At 37.2% G+C, this 22,669-nt stretch overlaps 3 protein-coding genes and 1 non-coding gene across 5 annotated transcripts; 2 read left to right on the plus strand and 2 right to left on the minus strand.

Moving 5' to 3' along the window:
• Window positions 1-579: 579 nt before the first annotated feature.
• On the plus strand, window positions 580-4,606 carry LOC113778240. 2 transcript variants are annotated; one of them, XM_027323568.1, is made up of 3 exons: window positions 580-938; window positions 1,905-2,621; window positions 4,304-4,606. In XM_027323568.1, the coding sequence occupies exons 1-2, from the start codon at window positions 746-748 to the stop codon at window positions 2,597-2,599; spliced, it is 888 nt and encodes a 295-aa protein (XP_027179369.1). In that variant the 5' UTR covers window positions 580-745; the 3' UTR covers window positions 2,600-2,621; window positions 4,304-4,606. The 2 variants fall into 2 exon arrangements, with proteins under 2 accessions (XP_027179369.1, XP_027179368.1); XM_027323567.1 differs by lacking the exon at window positions 4,304-4,606 and having other exon boundaries at window positions 1,905-2,743.
• Window positions 4,607-4,691: 85 nt separating this feature from the next.
• Window positions 4,692-6,710, minus strand: LOC113777640 (probable acyl-activating enzyme 5, peroxisomal). Its single transcript, XM_027322795.1, has one exon. It carries the CDS (start codon window positions 6,542-6,544, stop codon window positions 4,886-4,888), a length of 1,659 nt encoding a protein of 552 aa, XP_027178596.1. The 5' UTR covers window positions 6,545-6,710; the 3' UTR covers window positions 4,692-4,885.
• Window positions 6,711-9,435: 2,725 nt separating this feature from the next.
• Window positions 9,436-9,507, minus strand: TRNAC-GCA. Its single transcript has one exon. It is a non-coding gene; the product is annotated as a tRNA-Cys (tRNA).
• A 6,303-nt stretch (window positions 9,508-15,810) lies between these two features.
• LOC113777833 (probable acyl-activating enzyme 6) lies at window positions 15,811-17,872 on the plus strand. Its single transcript, XM_027323045.1, has one exon. The coding sequence runs from the start codon at window positions 15,863-15,865 to the stop codon at window positions 17,552-17,554; it is 1,692 nt and encodes a 563-aa protein (XP_027178846.1). The 5' UTR covers window positions 15,811-15,862; the 3' UTR covers window positions 17,555-17,872.
• The last annotated feature ends 4,797 nt before the right edge of the window (window positions 17,873-22,669 follow it).

The following is a 22,669-nucleotide window of genomic DNA, read 5'->3' on the forward strand; positions in this document are numbered from 1 at the left end:
GTGTTCATGAATAATATAAATTTTTTTTATTAAAAAACTACAATCAAAATCTGTTTTCTATTTTTTTAATAGAAAAAGGCAACTAACACCACTAATTTAGAGCGTCTGAAGTCTTCCTAGTTGCTGCTTTCTGCTCTGTATATTGAACAGCAGTAAAATACAAGTACTAGCAAACACGTTGTAGTTGCCCAAACGGAAAAAAAAAAAAAAAGAGAATAATACCCAAATTCATTCAAAGATGCAAAAAGGAAAACAGATTCTACTAATAAGTTATCCCTCATCCTTTTATCTATAGTCTACACGGTGTTCATCTTATTCAGTTTTCCAGCACGATTGAATATTCACAGCCACCCTTCAATCCTGGGTAATTATCCACAGTGTTTTTTTTTTTGACCTCGATTCTCTCCTTTTATTTTTTTACTAGAAAACTGCCATCGTCCTTTTTCTGTCCTTCTCCTTAAATCCAAATAAGAATTTTTTTTCCCTTTTTCTTCTTATCTTAGGTCCAAAAAGGATGTTTGGGGCACGTTTGGGTGATTGACAAATCAGACCAGATTAAGCGCGTTTAAAGCAAGCCAATAAATGCTTAAACGAGAATATACCCCAAAGCTGCCGCGAAAACGAGGCGAGGTAGCCCAACTCATTAAGCAAAACTGAGCTACAAACAGAGCCTCTGATTGCCTCCACGTCGATTCCTTCCTCCTTCTGCCTCTGCCCGCTTGTGCCTCATTGCCTTTGCGTGAACATGGAGAACCCAAAAGAGGAAATCGATTCGGAGAAAGAGATGCCAAAAGCGGAGGTGGTGGTCAAGGAGAAGGAGCAAGAGATTATTAGGAGGAGAATGGTTGGATTTCTATCCAATAAGATCAGCCGAGATGAATTAAAACCAGGAGATCATATTTATACATGGCGCCATGGTTATCTTTACTCTCATCACGGTCCTCTTTCCTTTCTCTCTCTCTCCCCCTCTTTTTGGTTTGTTTTGTTTTGTTTTTCGTTATTCAATCGTTTTTTGTTCTGTTATTAGTAGCAGCACCAAATTTGGCGTTTCTTGTTTTTCTCTGCAATTGAATTGTGACATATGCATAATTTTAGACGGTGAGTTTGTTGCTCATTTTGGTGTTTGTTTCAATTGTAAGTCTATCTATTTCATAATTTACCATATTAGGAAAAAATAGTGCCTCTAGCTAGATATTTTATGCTTGTCAATGTCTACATTCTCTTTTGATTGAGTATAGATTCAATTTCTGTTACCAAGTCATCAGTCTTTGTAAACCATTTTGGAATATTTTTATGCAATTATCTCAACTGAATGAGGGAATTTTTTTTGGGGGGGGGGGGGGGGGCGGTTAAGCACGAATTAGACCGTTATGTATGCAGAAAACAATGATCGTGTATCACACGGAAATTTTGCCCTCTTCTCTTGTAGCCCTTTTCAAATGTTTCTTGATATGTATGTCAATAGTTTCGATGTTTTATGAGTAGTCTACAAGGTTCTCAAATGTATTATTGATGTTTGGCATAGTACATCCAATGTTTGTAGTTTGTACTGTGTTCAGTGTTGTTCATTATGCTGGGGCTTTCCACAGGATTAAGAGGTTTATTGTTGGACGATCATGATGACGCTGACACTTATATAGAATTCCTTGGGACTTTCAGTTGTATGTTTAAGAATTTAAAGTTTCAACCTTTCCCTGTAGTTTCCTAGGGCCCTTGAAGGTTAAACTTGTTATCTTAATAGATTGCCCCATATGAACTGTTTTTAACTAGGATCCCTTAATTTGTTGGTAATTATCAGCTTGGATGCTCCTCTTTTTGTGTATCCAGGACATCCTATTTGTTGGTTTGACACTGGAAATCTAGTGTACACTGTAATTTCTCATGTCTTCTCTGTTTATCACCAGGCATATATGTTGGTGATGAAAGGGTAATCCACTTCACGCGGAGTGCAGAACATGAAATTGGAACAGGGACTGTGTTTGACCGCGTCATTTTCAGCTCATCTCCTTCGAATTCGTCGGACACCCCATGTCCAAGATGCGGGGATCAGTCTAAAGCTAGTGGTGTCATATCTTCATGTCTTGAATGTTTCCTGTATGGTGATGAACTGTATCGATTCGAGTATGGTGTGTCACCAGTGGTTTTCCTCGCCAGAGTTCGAGGAGGAACATGTACTCTCGCTGCCTCTGATCCAGCTGAACATGTTATCCATCGTGCTGAATTTCTGCTTCAAAATGGTTTTGGAGGTTATAACATTTTCAAGAATAACTGTGAGGATTTTGCAATATATTGCAAAACAGGATTACTGGTATTTACATCAGTCAGTTTGGGTCGTAGTGGGCAGGCAACATCCTTCATAGCTGCTGTTACTGCCATTGTTTCGTCTCCTCTACGTTTTATGACAACTAGCTTTCCTGGTCTGGCTGCTGTCGGTTGTAGCCTTTATTGCCTTAGTCGATTTGTGTCTGATATTGGAATACGTCGCGATGTGACAAAAATTCCTGTTGAGAGACTTGTTTCTCGCTCTGGATTGGATGGGTCCGACCCTGAATCTGAGACATGCTCAACCAGTGCATCTGAGACGACCAAGGAGGACTAGTTTCATATTCATAGGTTTGCAAGTAGGTTGGCTTTACCTTTAGTGTGCTCGAATGGTCATACTGCTTCTCATTGTACTTTTTTAACTGCATCCCTTATGGATTAATGCTGTTTTTATCAGAAAGTATTTCTTTTTTTTTTTTTTTTTGGTTTTGGCGATTGCTTTAAAAGTTCAAGTGGTATTTTGCGCATATGATTTTGCTCTTTTGCTGCTGATCTAATATTCTTCTGGTTAGCTGCAATATCTTTTGCATCTGATATGCATTGGTATATTGTTTGTTGATGTACACAGATGAATATTTTGGGAGCTAGATAAATGCAGTTCAACTACAAGATTTTATGGTTATTAACATATTTTGACCTTCAAATAGCTGAAAGCTTAAAATGGAAGATTGTGAATTGAAATCTTCTAGAGAAATCTCAAGAGCATTTTGTGCTTTATGACACTGAAATTTACGAATTCCCTGTCCCAAGCCCATCACATCCACCCACCCCGCCTCCTAAGAGAAAAAGGGTAGAAGAAAAACTGAAATTTCATCTAGCTCTCTCTTGTATTTTGTAATCAAGAAAGCTGTTTCAAATGCAAATGGGATACGAGATACATGCTTCTATTTCTCAAAAAAAGATAAAGGAAAGAAAAAAAGATACACTTTGGTAAGAAGAACACCAAGAATGGGGTGTTTTTCTACTGATGTATTAGTATTCTACTCCTTTGCCTCTTTTCACTTTAACTTTTAGCTCTTTATCAATTCTTTTTAATCAGTGACTCCACATTTCCTCTTCAAATGGGGTGTTTTTCTTGTAACCATAGCATGGAATTCCATGTGCCTATACTAGTAGTTTGCATATACCCTGAGATGCAACTGTGGTTCTATAACTTCTTCAGTTTTATTGCTTACTGCAGCTATCTCATGACTAATATTTGTCATCACAACTGTATGGTGCCCCATACGTGTGGTGGCTGTTTGCTTCTGTGATGAGTTGGCACTTATTTGATACAGTACTGTGATATTCAGTCCCTTTCAGTCGAAAGATTCTCCGTGCTGGCTGATTGCAGTTTTAGGCACTATGCAATCCGCAGCATGTAAAGGAATATGATCTTTGTCTTGGACATTTTCCAGAAAAAAAAAATATGACTTTCAAAACTCAATTTCTATGTTCTTTATAGAGCGAGGACACCTTTAAAGGATGAAAGGCATTACGCTTGGGGTATACCACATATTCTTAGTGGCTGACCGAAAGAGATGGATTGAAAGGGAATAGATTTTTGTCTGGGCCATACACCTCATTGCTTAGTTGACTGAGGTTCTGGTGTCGGATGGAATTGTTCAGATGTCTGGCATTGCCAGTTTCTGAGGTGATAGTGTGACCATCAGTTTTAGCACTCGTTATCGTGTGGCAAAGATGCATAATAAAGAAAAAGATCATCTTTTATCAGACTTTTGTTGTTAGAAGTGGGCTACTGCCGAATAGAGAAGGCACCAGAGTAAATCATAAAAACAGATTGCGCAAGAGAGATGGAAAAGAGCGGTAGGTCCCTAAAACCGGGTAGGTCCTTCAGCTAGAAATTGGAGGGAGGCATATGAAGCGAAAATGCTAGCTTTTCAGTTTTCAGCATAGCTGCTTATTTTTTCTTGTTATCCTCGACCTTGTGTTGCACATGTAGCTATCTATCTTCCCTGAGTTAATCGATCTTAATTTTCAGGGAGCTGGAAAATTGATGCGTATGCTGAATTGGCGGTGACCCATTGAACTTCATGTTCTGTATGAAGACAAGCTGCTTTATTCGGGACATAGGCGCCTTTACTCTTTATGGTTAAGTAAATGCAAAAGATTCCAAGTATTTCGGGGAGGTTGATGACTTCAAAGGCCATGAAAGGGAAATGCTCGTGTTCAATACCCAAAAGGCCCGGTCTCATAGCTTTTTGTGCTAAAATGTCAATGATTTATGTGTACTTGACCGCACTATTATCTTTGAATGGTTATAAAAAGTAATCAAAATTAGTAGTAAAAACTATTCTTTGAACGATTATAAATTTTAATCTTTTACAATTAAAAAATTATAATTTAGATATAAAAGCAAACGAGAACGCTTCAAAAACTAATTATTCGTAATTATTAGAATTTATAATCACTTAAAATAATAGGATGGAATTTTATCCTCGAGCTTGAGACAGCACATTTTGCTACATATATCCGACAAGTACATCTGGCCTGCCGAAAAAGATAAAACTGCATATTGGTCGGCAAAACTCAGCCCGAGATGACTCAATTCATCTTCACCCGTCTACAATCTGCTCACCTTTGAACCACCAAGAGCTTTAGCCATTTCTCTGAGCACAAACTTCTGAATTTTCCCAGTTGATGTCTTGGGTAGCTCTTGTCGAAACACCACCGTCTTAGGCACCATGTACTTTGGCAATTTACCCCTACAAAACTCGATCACATCCTTCTCAGCCGGCCTCTGCTTCACATCAGCTTTCAAGCTCACAAATGCACAAGGCGTCTCACCCCAGAATTCATCAGGCCTCGCCACCACAGCTGCCTCGTTCACTGCCGGGTGCATGTACAACGCAGATTCCACCTCAACGCTGCTCAGATTTTCACCCCCACTTATGATCACGTCCTTGGATCTGTCCTTAATCTCCAAGTATCCATCAGGGTGCATCACAGCAACATCTCCAGTATAAAACCAACCGTTTTCCCTCATGCTTTTTGATGTCCCTTCAGGGTCTTTGAGGTATCCAAGCATAATACACCCTCCTCTCAATACAAGTTCACCAAGAGTTGAACCGTCCCTTTTCACACTCACCCCTGTTTCAGGCTCAATCACATCTATTTCCGCCATCCCGAGTGTCCTCACGCCCTGTCTTGCCTTCAACCTCGCCCGCTCTGTCGCTGGCAATCTGTTCCATTTATTCTTCCAGGTGCAAGAAACCACGAGACCTCCTGTCTCGGTCAATCCATATCCATGACTGACCTTAAATCCCAGTGCTTCAGTCCTCAACAGGACTGCAGCTGGAGGTGGAGCTCCTGCTGTCAGTATTTCAACCGGGTTTTTGAGTGGCTCTCCCATGGGAAAATTCGATATCATGTTCAGCACCACGGGCGCACCGCACAAATGCGTGACATTGTGCTGGCGAATTGCTGAGTAAACCGCCGGTGCATCGAATTTTCGTAGACAAATGTTGGTTCCACCTACGGCGGCCATGCCCCAGGGGTAGCTCCAGCCGTTGGCGTGGAACATGGGTAGTGTCCACAAGTAGACGGGCTCTTTTGGGACCGACCATTCTATCAAAGAATCCACGGTAATGATGAATATTCCGCGGTGGCAGTGAACCACTCCTTTAGGGGAAGAGGTGGTTCCTGAGGTGTAATTGAGTATAAGGGGGTCAAAATCAGATTTAGGACGAACCCATTTGAACCCCGGATCTCCTTTCTGTACCAGAGACTCGTAAGTGCAATAAAAATCAGGAAAATTTGATGGAGGGATGGATGGGGATGCATCATCCGTGATGACGACTAACAGGGGGCGTTGAGAATTTGGTGGAAATAAAGATAAGGCTTCCAAGACTAAAGAAGTTGACTGGTAATCGACAAGGATAAGCTTGGATTCGCTATGGTGCAGGAGGATTGAAACCGTGCGGGCATCGAGACGAAGGTTGATCGTATTGAGAACAGCTCCGGCCATGGGGACAGCAAAGTGGGCTTCATACATGGCTGGAATATTTGGTGCCACAACGGACACCACTTGGCCTCTTTTGATGCCCAAAGAAACTATGGAAGAAGCCACCCGGAGGCATCTGACATGGGTATCTGACCATGTGTAGGTTGCGTTGTTGTAGACAACTGAAGGGCAATCGCCATAGACTGTGGCTGCTCTTTCAAGAAAACCAAGAGGTGTTAGAGGAGCTGAGTTTGCCGGTCCAGGCTTCAGCTGATCCATCAGTTGCTAGTTTTCAAGTTTCAGGGATAAGTATGGATAATGGGTGGTGCTGGATCCTATGTATACAGTCGAGTCGGGGGAGGACCTTGCTGAGAAACTGCTGAATTTTGCATTTTTATATTGGGATAGCTATAGAGTCGAGAAAATCTCGGGACACTTGCTTGAACGACCATGTGAAGTCAATGGCTGTACTTCATCCTATCAATCATTTAATTGTGGAACTGCACGCGACCGTTTTGTTTTTCTTCTTGTTTTTGGAGGCAGCAAATGGAATTTTTTTTTTTTTTAAAAAAAAACAACTGCCTCGTTGGGATTATCCTTTTTTAAAAAAAAAAAATTGACATTTTTCGCGAATATATTTTTCACTAACTTCTTTATTTGGTTCAACACAGTCTAATCTCATCCCATTAGTAAGGCTTAAGGGTTGTTGGCGCATACGTAAATCCGATTGTAAATGTTCTTATTTTATTCTTTTTAAAGATTTTATTTCAGTAAATTACTCTGTCATATCTCCCAAAAAAAAGAAAAGAGAAAGGATGTCAAATTTATAATGAAATTTCTGCATGGGATTGGATGTTCAAGTTTGTGGACGGTCAGAATGTCTTTAAACTTGAATAGTACAACCATCAAAGATTAATTACTCGAATTTAATAATTGGTCAACCGTAATCCTCAGAAATGCTCCCGTTGATCGCATCCACCCTTTATCTTTTCTCTGGTAAATCCATGAAAAAAAATTCATTTTGAATAATTAATTATATATCTTTCCTTTTCGTACAAAGTTTCAAACAAGAAGTTATTAGTTGCGTAGAGAACTGTAAAAGACTTGATTAAGAACTGGATTTGGATCATTTGTGTGATGTCCTACAACTATTATTAATCATACCAAACCTAGATAAAGATGCCGAATTCTAACATTATTTTTATTTCTTGCAAACCGAGGACTACTTGTTTGGTAACAAGAATGTAATCTTAATCTTGCCTAAAGATCCTTTCTCTTGAAAAATACCAACCAAAAGAAGCCCGAGAAAGTTCATTTACGCATGGATGGACATATACTTTCACGATGTGGTGTGAAAACGATTCAGGACCATGCAGCTTGTTTGTGGGAACTTAACTACTCAAGGTTTGGACTTATCTGAGTAGAGGGCCTAAAAGTTGGACTTATATGAGGAAAGGGCCTACAAGTTGGAATATGACAGACTCCACCAAGTGGATGTTTAAAGTTGTTTGTTAGCTTTTTTTTTTTTTTTCCCCTTCGAGCAACGACAGCATTCATATAATCTACTCGATTCTATTCCAGGAGAAGGGGAGAACTTAATCGATAGAAAACACCATTGGAGAAAGTCATTAAAAGTGACAAATCACAAATAGTGGCTAGTGAGAGGTCAAGGGTTAACTCAAAGTCTTTGTAATGATCAACAGATCAACTGGCTGTCGGCAAATCTTTGTTAACTGATAGGTGTTATTTTTCGTTCCCTCGAGATGGAAACCAAAAAAGGAGGGAGATTCTGTGGTGGTTCTTTCTTTAATATCAGACTCTCAAATTAAATTTAGTATTAAATGGTTAAAAACTTCACTAAGAGATACTCGTTAAAGGAAAGGTGCTCAAAAGGGATCATATTGTATATAAACTATAATTAGATGACAATAACACAAGGCTTGCATGAAAACCATCATTAATGTTATTTTCTAGGAAACATGCTTAATTGCAAATACAGCCCATCCTTGAGCATTTTCTCCTTAATCGCGGGCTAAACTGCCAATTTGTTCTTCTTTCTTCAATTAATTAATTGACGGCCGCTTAACCACTGCCGATTCTTAACATGGAAGATGTGATGTGAAACTACGAGGAAAGAAAAGAAAGAGAAATTGCTTTATGTTGTTTCAACCACCTCAAGTTTGGCCTTACGTGCGAAGCTTTATTATGTTACACCACGAAATACAAAGTGAAAGAGAGTGAAGAGGACAATTACACGAGACTCTGGAAAATAGAAGAACAATCTAAGTACTTGGCAGCATCACAAATGACCAGCAAAAGCTTCGGAAAAATCTGCACTAGAACGTTGACAATTCGAGATTATACCATCCATCATAAATTGTCCACCTGTTATTGATTGAGATTATCCGAGAGTAAAATTTGAATTTTAAATTTAAATACAGATGAGTTGTCATACATCAAATGTTGACAGTGTATATACTATCAATGTATAAAAAATTAATTTTTATTAATTATTCTTTTTCATAAGATAATTATCGTCTGAATAAATTTCCTTTTACTGTAGAAATAATTACTAGCTGATGTATTGGAGTAGAGGAAAACCCTTTACTTCAAAGTCGGAGAGACTGGAGAGAACTGAAATCTCTAACTCAAATCTCTTTTTTTTTTCTGCAACACTTCGGTGGTTGTCAAACATAACTTTATTTGCCATCTGTTGAAAATGGGCTAAAGCCAAACATTGAATTGGTATTACTACTATTTTGATTTTGTCATCATTCTATTTTGAGGTTTATTTTTTGTGTCCGAGACTATTGTCATGAATGATTAAAACAACAAATCCCAAGCTAAGAAAAGAGATGATGCGGTATATAGGGATTTTTTTCTTTTCCCTCTTTCGGGGGATGGGCTTCAAAATCACATAATGCTCACAAACATCATACATGGTCTGATGATTGGAATCTATCATCTAGGGTGTTTGGAACCTATCAAAAGATGATTGGACTTGGATATGAACTGAGCCCAGATGGCGCTGCCCATAATAGCCGGGGCGTCGGGCATGGCACAGTATGGGCTTTTCTATGTCCATGACTTTGACAAATTGAATTTCTACATGTACCGGAAAAAATACTTTCTACAAAAATTGGAGAAAGGAAAAGTGTGGCATTTTGAAAAGGGCCCAACCGGGTTCGAACCGGTGACCTCTTGATCTGCAGTCAAATGCTCTACCACTGAGCTATGGACCCCATTGTGGCAACCAGCTTCCATGATCAATATTATCAATCCAAATTTGTCTCCATTTGTTTACACCATATAGCATATATGCCATGTAGGTGAGAATCATATGATGAAAATCACGAGAGGTATTTCTACCTTTCGTACCACCAAAAAAAAAAAAAAGGAGGTTTCTCTTAATGTTACATGACACTCTTACAATTTTAAAAATAGCACTTGCCTCTTTTACTTTTATTATTTGTGTAACAAATTTTTTAAAAACTCTAAACTACCATTTCACTTGCTAAATAAAAATATTTCTAAATCACTTTGTTCATTTCAAGAAAACAATGACCTTAAAAATAATCTCTTGTGGTACTACCACATCACAATGCTATACCCCATAAAACTATAAATTTTAAAAATAAAAAAGATATTTGAAAAAAATATACTTGCATCAATTTAATTCTATATGCTCAAAACCGTTTTCTTATGAATTTTTTATTTTTTCCAACATCTTCTCAACCCTTGTTCAAACCATTAAACTATACCAATCATTATAAAAATCAATCCAAAATAAACAAATAAATCATATCCCACTTTATAATAATCACAAAAAAGTAAAAAAATAAATAAAATTTAATTTATTATAATTTACAAATAAAATATTGCATAGTCATCCAAAAAATATAAGTAAAATAAAATGATGGAGAGAAGGGAAAAAGAAGAAAGCAACTTTTGTTTTTTGTTTTTTAAAATTTTTGAACTCTATTTATTTGATATGTTGTGAATTATATGTCAAGTGAGAATTAATATAATATTTTTACAATTATTACAGGTGATAAGTAATATTTCTAAAACTTAAGTGATATTAAGAGAAACCTCAAGGAGGTCGTAATAATTTGAAGTCACTTTTTTTCGACATAGTGACCGAGTTTTTATATCTCAAAGCCTTTTTTGGCGCAATGGCAACATGTGCCTTTCGACTCAGCACCTTTTTCATCCATATTTATTTGCTAACATTTTATTGTGGTCATTCTCCAAACGTTCTTCCCACTGATCTTTGGATGAGTGGCTGCAAACTTTGAGTTTCAGTACTTTCAGTTTCTGTTCAATATAATTTGGACTGAGCTAACATGGACGGAAACTTTCTTCTAGATTGATGGCTTATTCGATTCACAAAAATGTATTTGCATTCTTGCTCTATTAGGCTCCAAACATACAATTTGTTTGATCAGATTCAAACCTGATAACATCAAATTAAGTCAAAATCAACTCGATTCACAGCCTTAACTTGAACCAAAATGGACGAGAAGTTTTCATCGGATCCATGGTTTGGAAGAACACTTTCTGCATAACAATACCATACAGGTTGTAGGTATTATACAAGTCACTGTTCTCCAGTCTGCCTAAGCAAAAACTTGTGAATCTTGCCGGTGGATGTCTTAGGAAGCTCTTCAGTGTCCTAGGCACCATGAAAAGCGGCATTCTTGACTTGCAAAACTACTCTCTCACATCCTTCTCCGATGGTTTCTGATCAATCTCCACTCGGCGTCTCCCCCCAAAACTTATCCGGTCTTGCCACCTCCTCATTCACAGCCGGATGAGTATACAAAACAGATTCAATTTTTCTTTCTTTTGTAAATAGCCTTCATCTTATTCCTGACAACATCAAAAAAAATTTCTATTCTAATTCAGTTTTCTTTTTCTTTTAAATTATACTAAAGAAAGCAGTATTAATTTTTTTCCCTTTTTGACATGTCAATGTGAATACTGACTGATTCATCTTCTTGACATGTTTAATGCTTTCAATTTAATGAATAATAATGTGTATTAAAACATTAGTGTTGTGTAGAAGAAGGTTACAAGATTTTGACTAGGCCAGGTGCTAAAACTAATGTAGGCTTTTTCTTGAACCAATCTTTTGGGCCAATGAATACACTGCCCATTTGTAAGTTGGCCTATTAATAAGACGGTGATGGGTCCTTATTATTCATGTACTTGCATAAGCCCCATTTGTACAACCTTTTCAAAATTTTAGGCATGAAACAAGTGCAATTTCTGCTTTAGGTAATGCCTTTTCAGTTTTAAGTTTTTTTTTTTTTTTTTTTGAACACGATAGATTCTAATCCAATCTAGACGAAAGCCTATGCACCTATTGGCAAAACTTCTTGGATTTTTAGAATGCAAACCCAAAGGATTCGATTTTTTGACCTACACCCAAGTAGAGTTTTAAAACTCTTTTTTGATGGCCAACTACTCCTTTTTCATTAATTTTTAATTCACCATTTGAGAATGTCACATAAAATGCACATAGGAGTATTATTTATCTATAACGCATCATCTTTCATGTTTCCCTATAGTGAGAGTTGATATTTCCCTTTGTTTTTTTTTTTCTTTCCTGATGGGTCAACTTCATTGTTGCTAAGCTTATGCTATGGTAGTACCGACCCTGGCATTGGGTATATTTGGCCATTGTTTCATTCTCCATAGTTGCTGAAATTCAATGCATCACGGGTCACCGCCCCCCACCTCAAAATCACTTTGTCTAGCCATGTATACGCTAAACAGAACTTTTCACTAGAATCCACCTTTTCCACTCTCATCAACTTCTTCACAAAACCTATTTATGAACTTTCACATGAAAGTGTACGATGGTTATGAATCACTTTAGTTTCCAGTCTCTAATCACAAGGGTTGCTTATTCTGGATCACCGCAGATATGTGAACTGCACTCTTAAAAGTTCCAAATATGAATTTATCAAGCGAGTTCCATAAGAGTGAGTGAGTGACTATAAAAATAAGCAGTTGGGATCCTCTGTGCCACTATTCGATGCCAAATCCAGTGTCAATTATATTTAATTGGACCCTTATGTTGCTCAATTTACGATATAGACTTCTTTTTTTTTTTCAGGATCCAACATTCATCAAAGTGATAGTTTATAGATAATGGAGATGTTTTATCATATATTGAACTATTGTTACAAAGTTTCATTTTTTTAAATATACTTTCATGTGTCCGTGATTATAATATTTTACTTTTTTAAAATTCCTCCATAGATTGTAATTTTTTTCAAAAATATAATGTACTGTGCGTAGCACGGGCATTTATACTAGTTTAAATAAACAACATATGACAAATTAAATAAATAGGACACTTGGCATAAATATAGAAGTGGCACTGAATTGTCACTGAAAAAGTGGCACTGAGGATCCCGTGTGAAAACTAAGAGGTAAACATTCTTAAATTCATAGAATTTGGCCTGAAGCTAAAGTACGTACTTATTTAGGGTTAATCACATTTTATCCCCTTAAAGAATACCCCATTTCTCAGTTTACCCCCTAACCTTTATTGATCATTATCAGCGTCACCAATTTCAATTGATGATTATTAATCAGGTCACAAATTCATCTTAAGATATTTTCTTGGGAATAAAATGAGAAACTAGAAAGGAAAGAGGAAAACCCAAAATTAAAAGAATTGAAAGGCTAAAAAAATTATATTTTAGGAAAGTGATTTGAATATTTTTTTTAATCATTTAAGGAGACGATAGATCTCTACAATTCCTCTTTTTTAATTTCAATCATTAAGGTGAAGGTTTTTGTGGGAAAGAGGAAGAATTAAATAAAGAAGAAAAAGAAAAAGAAATAAAAAAAAGGAAAACAAGGTAAATGAAAAGTCAAAATAATCCAAGGGCAATTTTGTCCTAAAGGGGGTTAAGTGAGCAAAATTAAAGGTTAGGGGGTAAACTGAGAAATAAGGTATTCTTTAAGGGGATAAAATGTGATTAACCCACTTATTTATTGCTTTCTACCACCTCCCTTTTCTACATCTGCATGGTTTCTTGGTTGACAATTTGGTCATCATGGAGAGAGGAATCATGTGACCGAGCAAGTCGAATTTAACTCTTAAGGAATTGAAATCTGATGAACAATCAAAGAAACAAAAATGTGTACTTTAGTACATATTGGTATAGCCGTGTAAGATTAATGGCACTTCACCAATGGCCGCTTGAGCTATTAACTGCAGTATATTTGTCACTCCATTCGCTTCTCAAATTGTAACCACACACACATGGATACGTGTAATCCAATCCGATACACTTGTTTATACTGTGCAGGGTTATTGGTGAGAAAGGAAAAACAAAGAATTAATCTTATAAACATTGATAGTGTATAAATTATTGCATAATTTAAATTTTAAATTCTAATTGCATAATTTAATTGCTATAGGAGTCTTACAGCTATATATATCTAACATTAATAATGTATTTACTGTCAGCAGTGTATGTAAGATTAATTAAAAAAAAATAAAATTTGCCTTTCATAACCTATTGAAGTTTCAAAAGACGCACTTCCCAATCTAATGGTTTTAGGAGTATTATATATCTTTTGGAACGGGCAAAGAAAGAGTAGTATCTTTCATGCCATGAATTTCATGAAAAACTATGGAAATTAGTACTTGACAATACCACCTTTTTGTTTTTCTTGAATGAGAAGTGGAGGGGGAAAAGAAAAGGAACCAGTAAAAATAAGAAGATTTTGACCGTTTCACGGCTTAACCCTCCTATGAAGTGTCCTCCATAAATGCCTGCTCCAAGGCTGCTATTTGGAACATTCATCTAATGCAGCTCATTGAAAATTAAATGCACATGTATTGGTTGGTCAGCAAAAGCCTGCCTTTGAGATTTATGGATTGCGAATTACTCATAAAACATTTGCCAATCCAATGTACTGTCCCGAAACAATAAGCTTATAAAAATGTGTAGATTCTGAGGTAGAAACCTGGAAATTGAACCGAAGTCTTGACCAAGTCTGAGAGTTTCTGTTAGTACAAGTTTTTAGAGGGGCGCGTCCAAATTTGAATTCAAATGTCGAATGCTATAGTACAAAATATAGTGAAAAAAAAAAGACTATACAAAATATAGGGAAAAACGATTCCTCAATTTGAAGCAATACGTTTGTTTGGATTGTGAATTATTAGAAATATTTTTACTGTAGCACTTTTTGTGATGTGATGTATGTGAGATAAAAAGGTAATTAGAAAAATAAAAAGGTGTGTTGGAAATTGTAATGATGATGTAAGCAAATATATTTTGACAAATAAACCGCAATCCAAACAAACCCTTGCCAGTTCAATCAGGGTAGCCGGTTAGCTAATCGGAATGGATTAGCATTTGAACCGGACGAAGAAGAAACGCGTTCACTGGTCCACGATTTGCAAATTTATTTAACTAGTAAAATTCAGAAAACCCGCAAATTTAACCTCCACTTCAACAATCATAATATTTGTAATAACTCAAATAATATTTAACCTCCATCCGTTTTGACCCGTGATTTATTAGGTTGATCCAGTAACACATTGTCCTGATGACTTTATTAGGTTGATTTTCATGAGGCCTAATTAACTATGCTCTACGATTAATGAAATTCGTTGAACTTTTATCTAAACTAGTACAACTTTGGTATAATCATGATTATTTTTACACCAACTTAGTTGTCAGAGCTGATAATTTTATGTTTTCACCAAATATTGTAAGAATTACATAACTAGATAGAATTAAACCAAAGTTCAACTTGAAAAGCCCTGAATGCGAAAGCCCTAACATAGATTTAACCAGTAGTATTTAGTTTAATCTTAACATTTTAGTGACGAATTTTTTCACTCCGCCATTCATTTTATCATTAATTGGTAGGTTTAGCTGGTTGGGAAGATGGATTTTGCTATGCTATAATATTGCCGCCATTATTGGAGAGACTTATGAAAGCTACAAGACCTGTATTAAGAAAACTGCGAGAGAGTGGATGCTATCCGCTACACAGCAAGGCCTGCACCAACAGTAAGAATCACATTTGGAATTTTTAATGTTCACAAGGTCCATATTTTCACTCCTGTAGCTTGTAATTGATCTCACATCATGGGTTAAATTTCTTGGCAACGTCATGAACTTCCTTTGTAGTATGGATCGTGTTGGAGTCTCCAATATTTTCTAAAGAAAAAGAGCAAATTCTTCAGTTGAAGCTTTTGAAAGAGTAACTAGGTAGGAATATATAGAGAAAAAATATATTTCTAAAACAAAGTTAAAACATTTAAATGCCAACATAGTTAGAACATATAAAAGCAACCGCTACATGCAGCAAAACACCGACTTCATGATTTGCTGGACGCGGAATGCAAATTCGGCCAATGTAGCTGGAGCTTTTAATGGCCACCTGTTCTAACTAAGTAACTTCAAAATCATTTCTTTTTTTTTTTCTTTCTTTAATTGCTTTTTTCTTCTGTATATAATTTCGCCTGACACATTCGTTATGACAAGGAGAGAGGCATTGGCAGAAAGATTGGAGAGAAAATTTTCGATTATCTTCCTTTCATTCATTCATTTATTCATGGATAAATTCAAACCCCGTCTTGCAAATTCATCTCCATTAACCCCATTAACATTTTTGGAAAGAGCTGCCATTGTTTATGGAGACTGTACTTCCATAGTTCACAACACCACCACCACCTACACCTGGTCAGAAACCTATACTCGCTGCCTCAAAATCGCTTCCTCCATTTTATCCCTCGGCATCAAAAGGGGCGATGTAGTTTCCGTGATCGCCCCGAATATCCCAGCTATGTACGAGCTCCAATTCGCTGTCCCAATGGCGGGTGCTGTCCTCAACAACATCAACACCCGGTTGGACGCGAGAACCATTTCTGTTCTCCTCCAACACTGCGAATCAAAGCTCGTGTTCGTGGACTACTATCTTAGATCAATAGTCTTGGATGCAGTTTCCATGTTCCCACAACATTTGACGGCCCCAGTGCTCGTCCTCATTGAGGATGATGATGCTGATATGGAAGTGGAACCCTCATTGTCAAGAATTCATGGTTTTCTTGATGCTAGTTATGAGGGTTTGGTGAAGAAATCAAATATTGACGAGTTTGAGTGGGTCAGACCTAATAATGAGTGGGATCCAATGACGCTGAATTACACCTCTGGCACGACCTCATCGCCCAAAGGTGTGGTGCATTCGCATAGATCCCTCTTCATCATCACTTTCGATTCTCTAGTAAATTGGTCAGTCCCAAAACAACCCATTTATTTATGGACTCTTCCTATGTTCCACTCCAACGGGTGGAGCTACACTTGGGGGATGGCCGCCGTGGGCGGCACAAATATTTGCCTTCGAAGAGTCGACGCTGGAATAATATACGCATGCGTAGGATTGCACGATGTCACACACATGTGTGGTGCACCCGTGGTGCTGAACATGATAGCAAATTCTTCCCATGCAAAGTCGCTCAAAAACCCCGTGCATTTCCTCACTGGCGGTGCACCTCCACCTGCCACCGTGGTTCTTCGGACGGAGTCTTTAGGATTTGTTGTTAGTCATGGATATGGATTGACTGAGGTGGCCGGAGTAGTTGTTTCTTGTGCATGGAAGCCGATGTGGAATGCATTGCCGGCTACCGAGAGGGCTAAGTTGAAAGCAAGGCAAGGAGTGAGGACTCTGGGGATGACTGAGGTGGACGTGGTGGAGCCGGAGACAGGCGTTAGTGTGAAGAAAGATGGGTCGAGCATGGGTGAAATTGTACTTAGAGGTGGATGTTTAATGCTGGGGTATCTCAAAAACCCTGAGGGGACCTCAAGATGCTTGAGGGAAAATGGTTGGCTTTATACAGGAGATGTTGGGGTGATGCATCCAGATGGGTACTTAGAAATTAAGGACAGATCAAAGGATATTATCATCAGCGGTGGGGAGAATGTGAGCAGTGTTGAAGTTGAGTCTGTGTTGTATACCAATCCTGTGGTGAATGAGGCTGCTGTCGTGGCTAAGCCTGATGATTATTGGGGTGAAACGCCATGTGCTTTTGTGAGTTTGAAGGAGAATGTAAGGAAAAAGCCCAGAGAAAAGGATATTATTGAGTTTTGTAGAGCAAGGTTACCTCATTATATGGTGCCTAAGAATGTGGTTTTCATGGATGAGCTTCCTAAGACTGCTACAGGAAAGATTCAGAAGTTCAGCCTCAGAGATGTTGCCAAGAAAATTGGGATGTTGCCACAAGCTGCAGCAGTAATAAGTCGGATGTAACATTGAGGAAATTGTCAAATGATGAAATTCTTTGTGAGGTTTTACTTAGAAATTGCAATTGGTTTTTATACTTTGTGAAAAGATATCAAATTGATTGTGGTCGAGATGAACAACAATCTAGTGCAGTCAACAGATCATTGATTTCTGAAATTGTTTCGTGAGTTTAGACACATAAGGAGATTGTTTCAGGATACCAAATGCCGGTTATTGTCATTGATCATGTATATTTCTCTAGTTGTTCTTCTTTGGAAACGACCGTCTATGATCTCCAACATTTACATGTGCTATACCTAAAAGTTGTATTGATGATTGGGTTCAGTTTTGATGGAACTCTATTTGCTACTTAGTATCGAAACTATAGATATTTCAACATGAACTTCTGGAAAGCATATTAATTTACTGGTGGCAGTGAACTGAAGTCAGAATAGCATGAAAAAGTAGGCAAAAGAAATAAATATTCTCACCGCTATAGAATTTCAAGAAAGCTCATAATTAAATTTGTTGGTTCTCCTTTCCTAGTTCTCGCTTTACATTTTTCAGATTTGGGAGTAAAGTTGAAGGAGAAAAATCGATCACAAATTGCCATGCGATCAGGAGCTGTATAGCTGCTTGATTTTACATTGGGGTGTCCCAGTCCAAAAACAACCAGGAAAGTGGTACTTTTTTTTCGACACAGGGGTGTTCGGGTCAATTATTACGGGGCCCGACTAATCCCCTGCAACCCGAGCCCGGGCCGGCGCCCCAACCCGACCCTAGCACGTTAAGTGCGCGGAGGAATCCAGCAGAGTTGAGACTCGAACTCGGGACCTCTCGATCCCTGTGGGAGGAGGTTACCGGACCATTCACACGGGGCCAGAAAAGTGGTACTTGATTATACATTTCTTCAAAAAATGACAACCAAAAGAAACAAACTGGTTAAAATAGAACGAAGGACCAAGCTAAGTCAACTAAGTGCAGTCTGTCCCCATCCGTCCTTTCCTCTTCTAACAGTCTGGCTCTTTAGCGTTTGTTGACACAATATAAAAGGGGGAGAGTCTAATTAAAAGTGCCCATCCCATTTATTATTTGGAAAGGTAGCACTGAAATTAAATCATATTCCTAGCCTGTGGAATTTTGTTTCCATTATTGACACTTCCACATCAATTTAATGTGACAGGTCAATGAAAATGTGCAACCACAAAAAAATGCAAACAATAAATGTTGTTGGTTATTTATGCTAACGACGGCCTTAATGAGCTTGATTGCAAGGTAATGTGGGGCATGATAGATAAAAATACTGTGATTTTGAGGATTGAAAGTGCTATGAAAGGCAGGATTAATTACATTTGCCACCCAAAGTCGGTAACACGTATATAAGGGAGCTAGGTTCAATCCATTAGCGGTACTCTTTAAAGTGTTTGAGTGCTTCTTTCGTCCCATTTTGATAGTTCACACAATTCAAGAAAAATTAGTTAATTTAATTGGAAGAATAAATGTAGCATAGACAGTATTTTGCTGAAATACTCTTACATTGATTACAATAGCTGAAATACCATGAAAAGTTGCACCATTCAAGATATGAATTCACGCAATTAATGAATAAAATAGGTTATACTCATCGATAACAAAGTACATTAAATAAGAATATTTTAATTAGGAAATAAAAACGGCGTCTCTCAAATGGGATTTAAGATCATTAAATGGTTCGTTGGTTAATTGGCCTTCTTTAATGTTATAGTTGGGCGATAACGGTGAGAACTTGGTTGGGTTTCCTTTTCGTAATCAATGACCTAGCCGGTAATGGCCCCCGTAGTCGAAGAAAAGCAACATTTGTGAGTAAGCCAACTATCCAATTGTTTTCCATGTTCGACTTACTCTGGCAATCAGGTCTCGGAGTTTCTGAGCCAACCACAGGCCAAAAAGTGATGCTGCAAGTGCAACTCTTGGTTTTTTATGGCCGAAAATGTAGTTTACACTTGCCATCAATCATCGATGTTGGAAGGGTGTTGATGTTCCGTGTTCCATATCCTGATTGTTTGAGATAAGATTTTATGTAGGATTTGTCAAACACTAAGATCAAACAATTTCCAATTCATTGATGATTCAGAGAATATGAATACTTTGATTATTATTATTAAGTTGCATCCTTTTCTTGGTGAAATTGGCCCTATTAAACTGCCGACCGACCAGTGACCACATCGTATCTTAGGGGATGCTCCAATTCAGGTAAATGCGAGCAAGACAGAACTCAACTTGTCAGAGGTGGGCAACTGGTGCTCCTGTCTCTGCAGTCTCTGTACTGATCGGCGGCCGATTACCAGCAGGCTAATAATTTAGATTGGGCTGCAAAGGGTCTATCTGGTCTTCTAGGAGCATTGATCTTTAGGCCCATATTTGGCAGTGTAAAAAAACTTGCTTCGTGGACCTGAAATTCATCTGATCTTTCCTGTGTAAGGCACAACATTTTTGCTCGAATTGAAACAAAGAAATGAAATCATTCGGGAAAAGTGCTTAATTTGAAACTAAAAACCTGTACAAAAAAAATCTTGATTTAGGATCTCTGTTTGATTGGGTGTAAGATATTTTCCAAAGAAAATTTTTTCAAAGAAAATAAATGCTTTCCTATTCGTTTCCGGTGTTTGGTTGACTAGTCCGGCCTCCTGGAAATTTAAGCCCATTAGATCTCGAATCCAACCCACAGCAGCACCTTGCATCCTAACATACATTTTGCTTCGTCATGCCTACCATCCACGTTCTTTTCCCCCTTGTCACCACAACTGCAAAAAACTCCCCCCAGTACCACCACTTCCTCCTTGCCAGTCCCAACACCATCCCTAACGCATCCCCGCGGCAAAAGAAAATCATCATCAATGGGGAAGTCTTATGAAACAACAAGAAGTTTTTCAAAAATACCAATAGCTGGCAAATGGTATTGTAGAAATTAAGATTCATCAGGTTAGTTCATCAATAAAGAAGTATCTTTTCTCAAAGATCTATACTCCAATATCAAAATCATGATCAGATAGGTAATCAAAATCAGAATTTGCTTGTAAGATGTAAAAGTCGCCCTTGATTGACAAAGCAAGAATTTGGGTGTTTAGAGAGAGGTTGCCATGGAAAAATACCAATGCGATCACCAAGGAATCATATAGGTAAAGACTGTGTGACAGATTTGAGTTCTTAACTATGACCTTTGAAGCGTAGTGGACACGCCATTATCCTTTCTTTAAATGAAGTGACGGAACGTGAGGAAATAACTTCAGTAGGACAAGAAGGGAAATTGTTTTTCACCCGTTGGTGTAAAATATTTTCCGGCAGAAAAGATTTTCCCATGCACTTGTGCAACCAAACATTGGAAATTCTAGAAAATATCTTCCGGAAAATATTTTCAGTCCAATCAAACAGACCCTTAAAGCGAAAAAAAAGGGTAGGAAACATACCTGTGAAGTGAAGCTCTGTTGTTTCTACTTTCTCAGTGTATCTAGACTATCTCTAATATGAAAAGAATATAAATTTTGATTTTTTTAAAAAAAATATTTATCTAACAAGAGAGGGATAAAATTTAAGAAACTAGGGATGGAGCAGAGAAATTAGAACCTATAAACTCTAATTCGTGGGACCTCAACCTTAATCATTAAACTAAAGCTGCTTGGCAAAGAGATAAACTTTGTTATTATACATGGTATTATTTGTCTTGTACCAAGGCGAAATATCCTTTCCCGCTAAAAAGAAAGCCATAGAATATTCTATTCTTTTTTCCAATTTTCTTTCTTGATAGCAATATGAAATGGTTTTGCAAGGCAACAAAAAAGCAATTCCAAAAATTCCCTCCTAATATGGTTATGCATATTGCTCATCATTTCTTTGGGTACGTGGATTCTATTTTGTTTGGCAAAGTAAACATAAATAAAAAAAAATTGTTTTTGGAACTTTGTGTGCCATCCCATGAGAAAACTAATAAAGGCAACTTATTTCTATATAAAAAAAAATTGCACATAAGTTCCTATTCCAACAATAAATTTCTGCAATGCAAAAAACAAAAATGCAAGTAACTTAAAAGCTAGCATCAACATCCTTGATTTATGGCTATACTGTTATCTATCCCAGTGTGAACGCCCATACAGATTTTCCCATACGCTTACGTCCAATGATCCAAAAGAAGATTACATATCGTTATACCAAAATGAACAAAATAGGGACCTTAATTCTGTGGATTGAGTAAATGTAAGCCACCGTAGAACGACCGACATTGTCGTTGACTTGGAAAATAGAATTAAATTTTGGAGAAAAAATGAAGTGCATTTCACACTCGGTTCATTAAATTCAATGGAAAATCTGAAATCACATGTTGACTTAAAAAGGAAGAAAAAGAAAAAATCGATCTAAATACGACATGAGCTGTTGTATACTATTTGTAGGGTAATTTTTAATGTTATAGGATTAAACCAAAAAAAAAAAAAAAACATAGCTGCCACAGATGAAATTGAGCACAATTTTGTAAAGAAATAGCCCACATATGTAATTTTAATGTTATAGGATTAAACCCAAAAAAAAAAAACATAGCTGTAATCTCGTTCACCTCCCAAAAAAAAAGATATATATATATAAATATAGTGCACTCATTGTATTCGATTTTCTTAGTGTAATAAATAGATGGTATTGAATTAAAAATAAGGGGTTATTTCATCGATTAATTTTTTCTACATCATTATCATATACCCTACTAGATCTAGATGCATGGCCCATTGTGTGAATTTGAGTTTGAACACGGAGGAGATTTGCACTAATAGTAGCAATTGTGTGCAACAAATACACTTTCAAGTTCCAAATCTTCAATTTCATATATGGTTGCAACCCCAACCATTTGTGCATGCCCATTATTTGGACACGCATACATAGTAGATTTTGTATTGTACTATTACCATTAACTTTTTCTTTATAAAAAAGCATAATTTTATTAAAATAAATCCAAACTAACGGTTAAAAAGTACATAATACATGACATAGATATAAAATTTAACTAACTAACATATATAACAGGTCAAAAAATTAACAAAGACATAACAGTGAAGCTCCAAAACTGTTACATTACCATTAAGCTTTTGAACAGGAATGCATAACAACTGCTGTAGGATA

The sequence above is a fragment of the Coffea eugenioides genome, chromosome 7 (genome assembly GCF_003713205.1).
Source record: "Coffea eugenioides isolate CCC68of chromosome 7, Ceug_1.0, whole genome shotgun sequence".
NCBI lineage: Eukaryota > Viridiplantae > Streptophyta > Magnoliopsida > Gentianales > Rubiaceae > Coffea > Coffea eugenioides.

What these genes read in the sequence shown, in the direction of transcription:
- LOC113777640 (XM_027322795.1), bottom strand. Translation starts at nt 6,544, where the DNA reads ATGGATCAGCTGAAGCCTGGACCGGCAAACTCAGCTCCTCTAACACCT.
- LOC113778240 (XM_027323568.1), top strand. Translation starts at nt 746, where the DNA reads ATGGAGAACCCAAAAGAGGAAATCGATTCGGAGAAAGAGATGCCAAAA. An exon ending in TTATCTTTACTCTCATCACG is followed by an intron (nt 939 to 1,904) that starts GTCCTCTTTCCT and finishes GTTTATCACCAG; the next exon opens with GCATATATGTTGGTGATGAA.
- LOC113777833 (XM_027323045.1), top strand. Translation starts at nt 15,863, where the DNA reads ATGGATAAATTCAAACCCCGTCTTGCAAATTCATCTCCATTAACCCCA.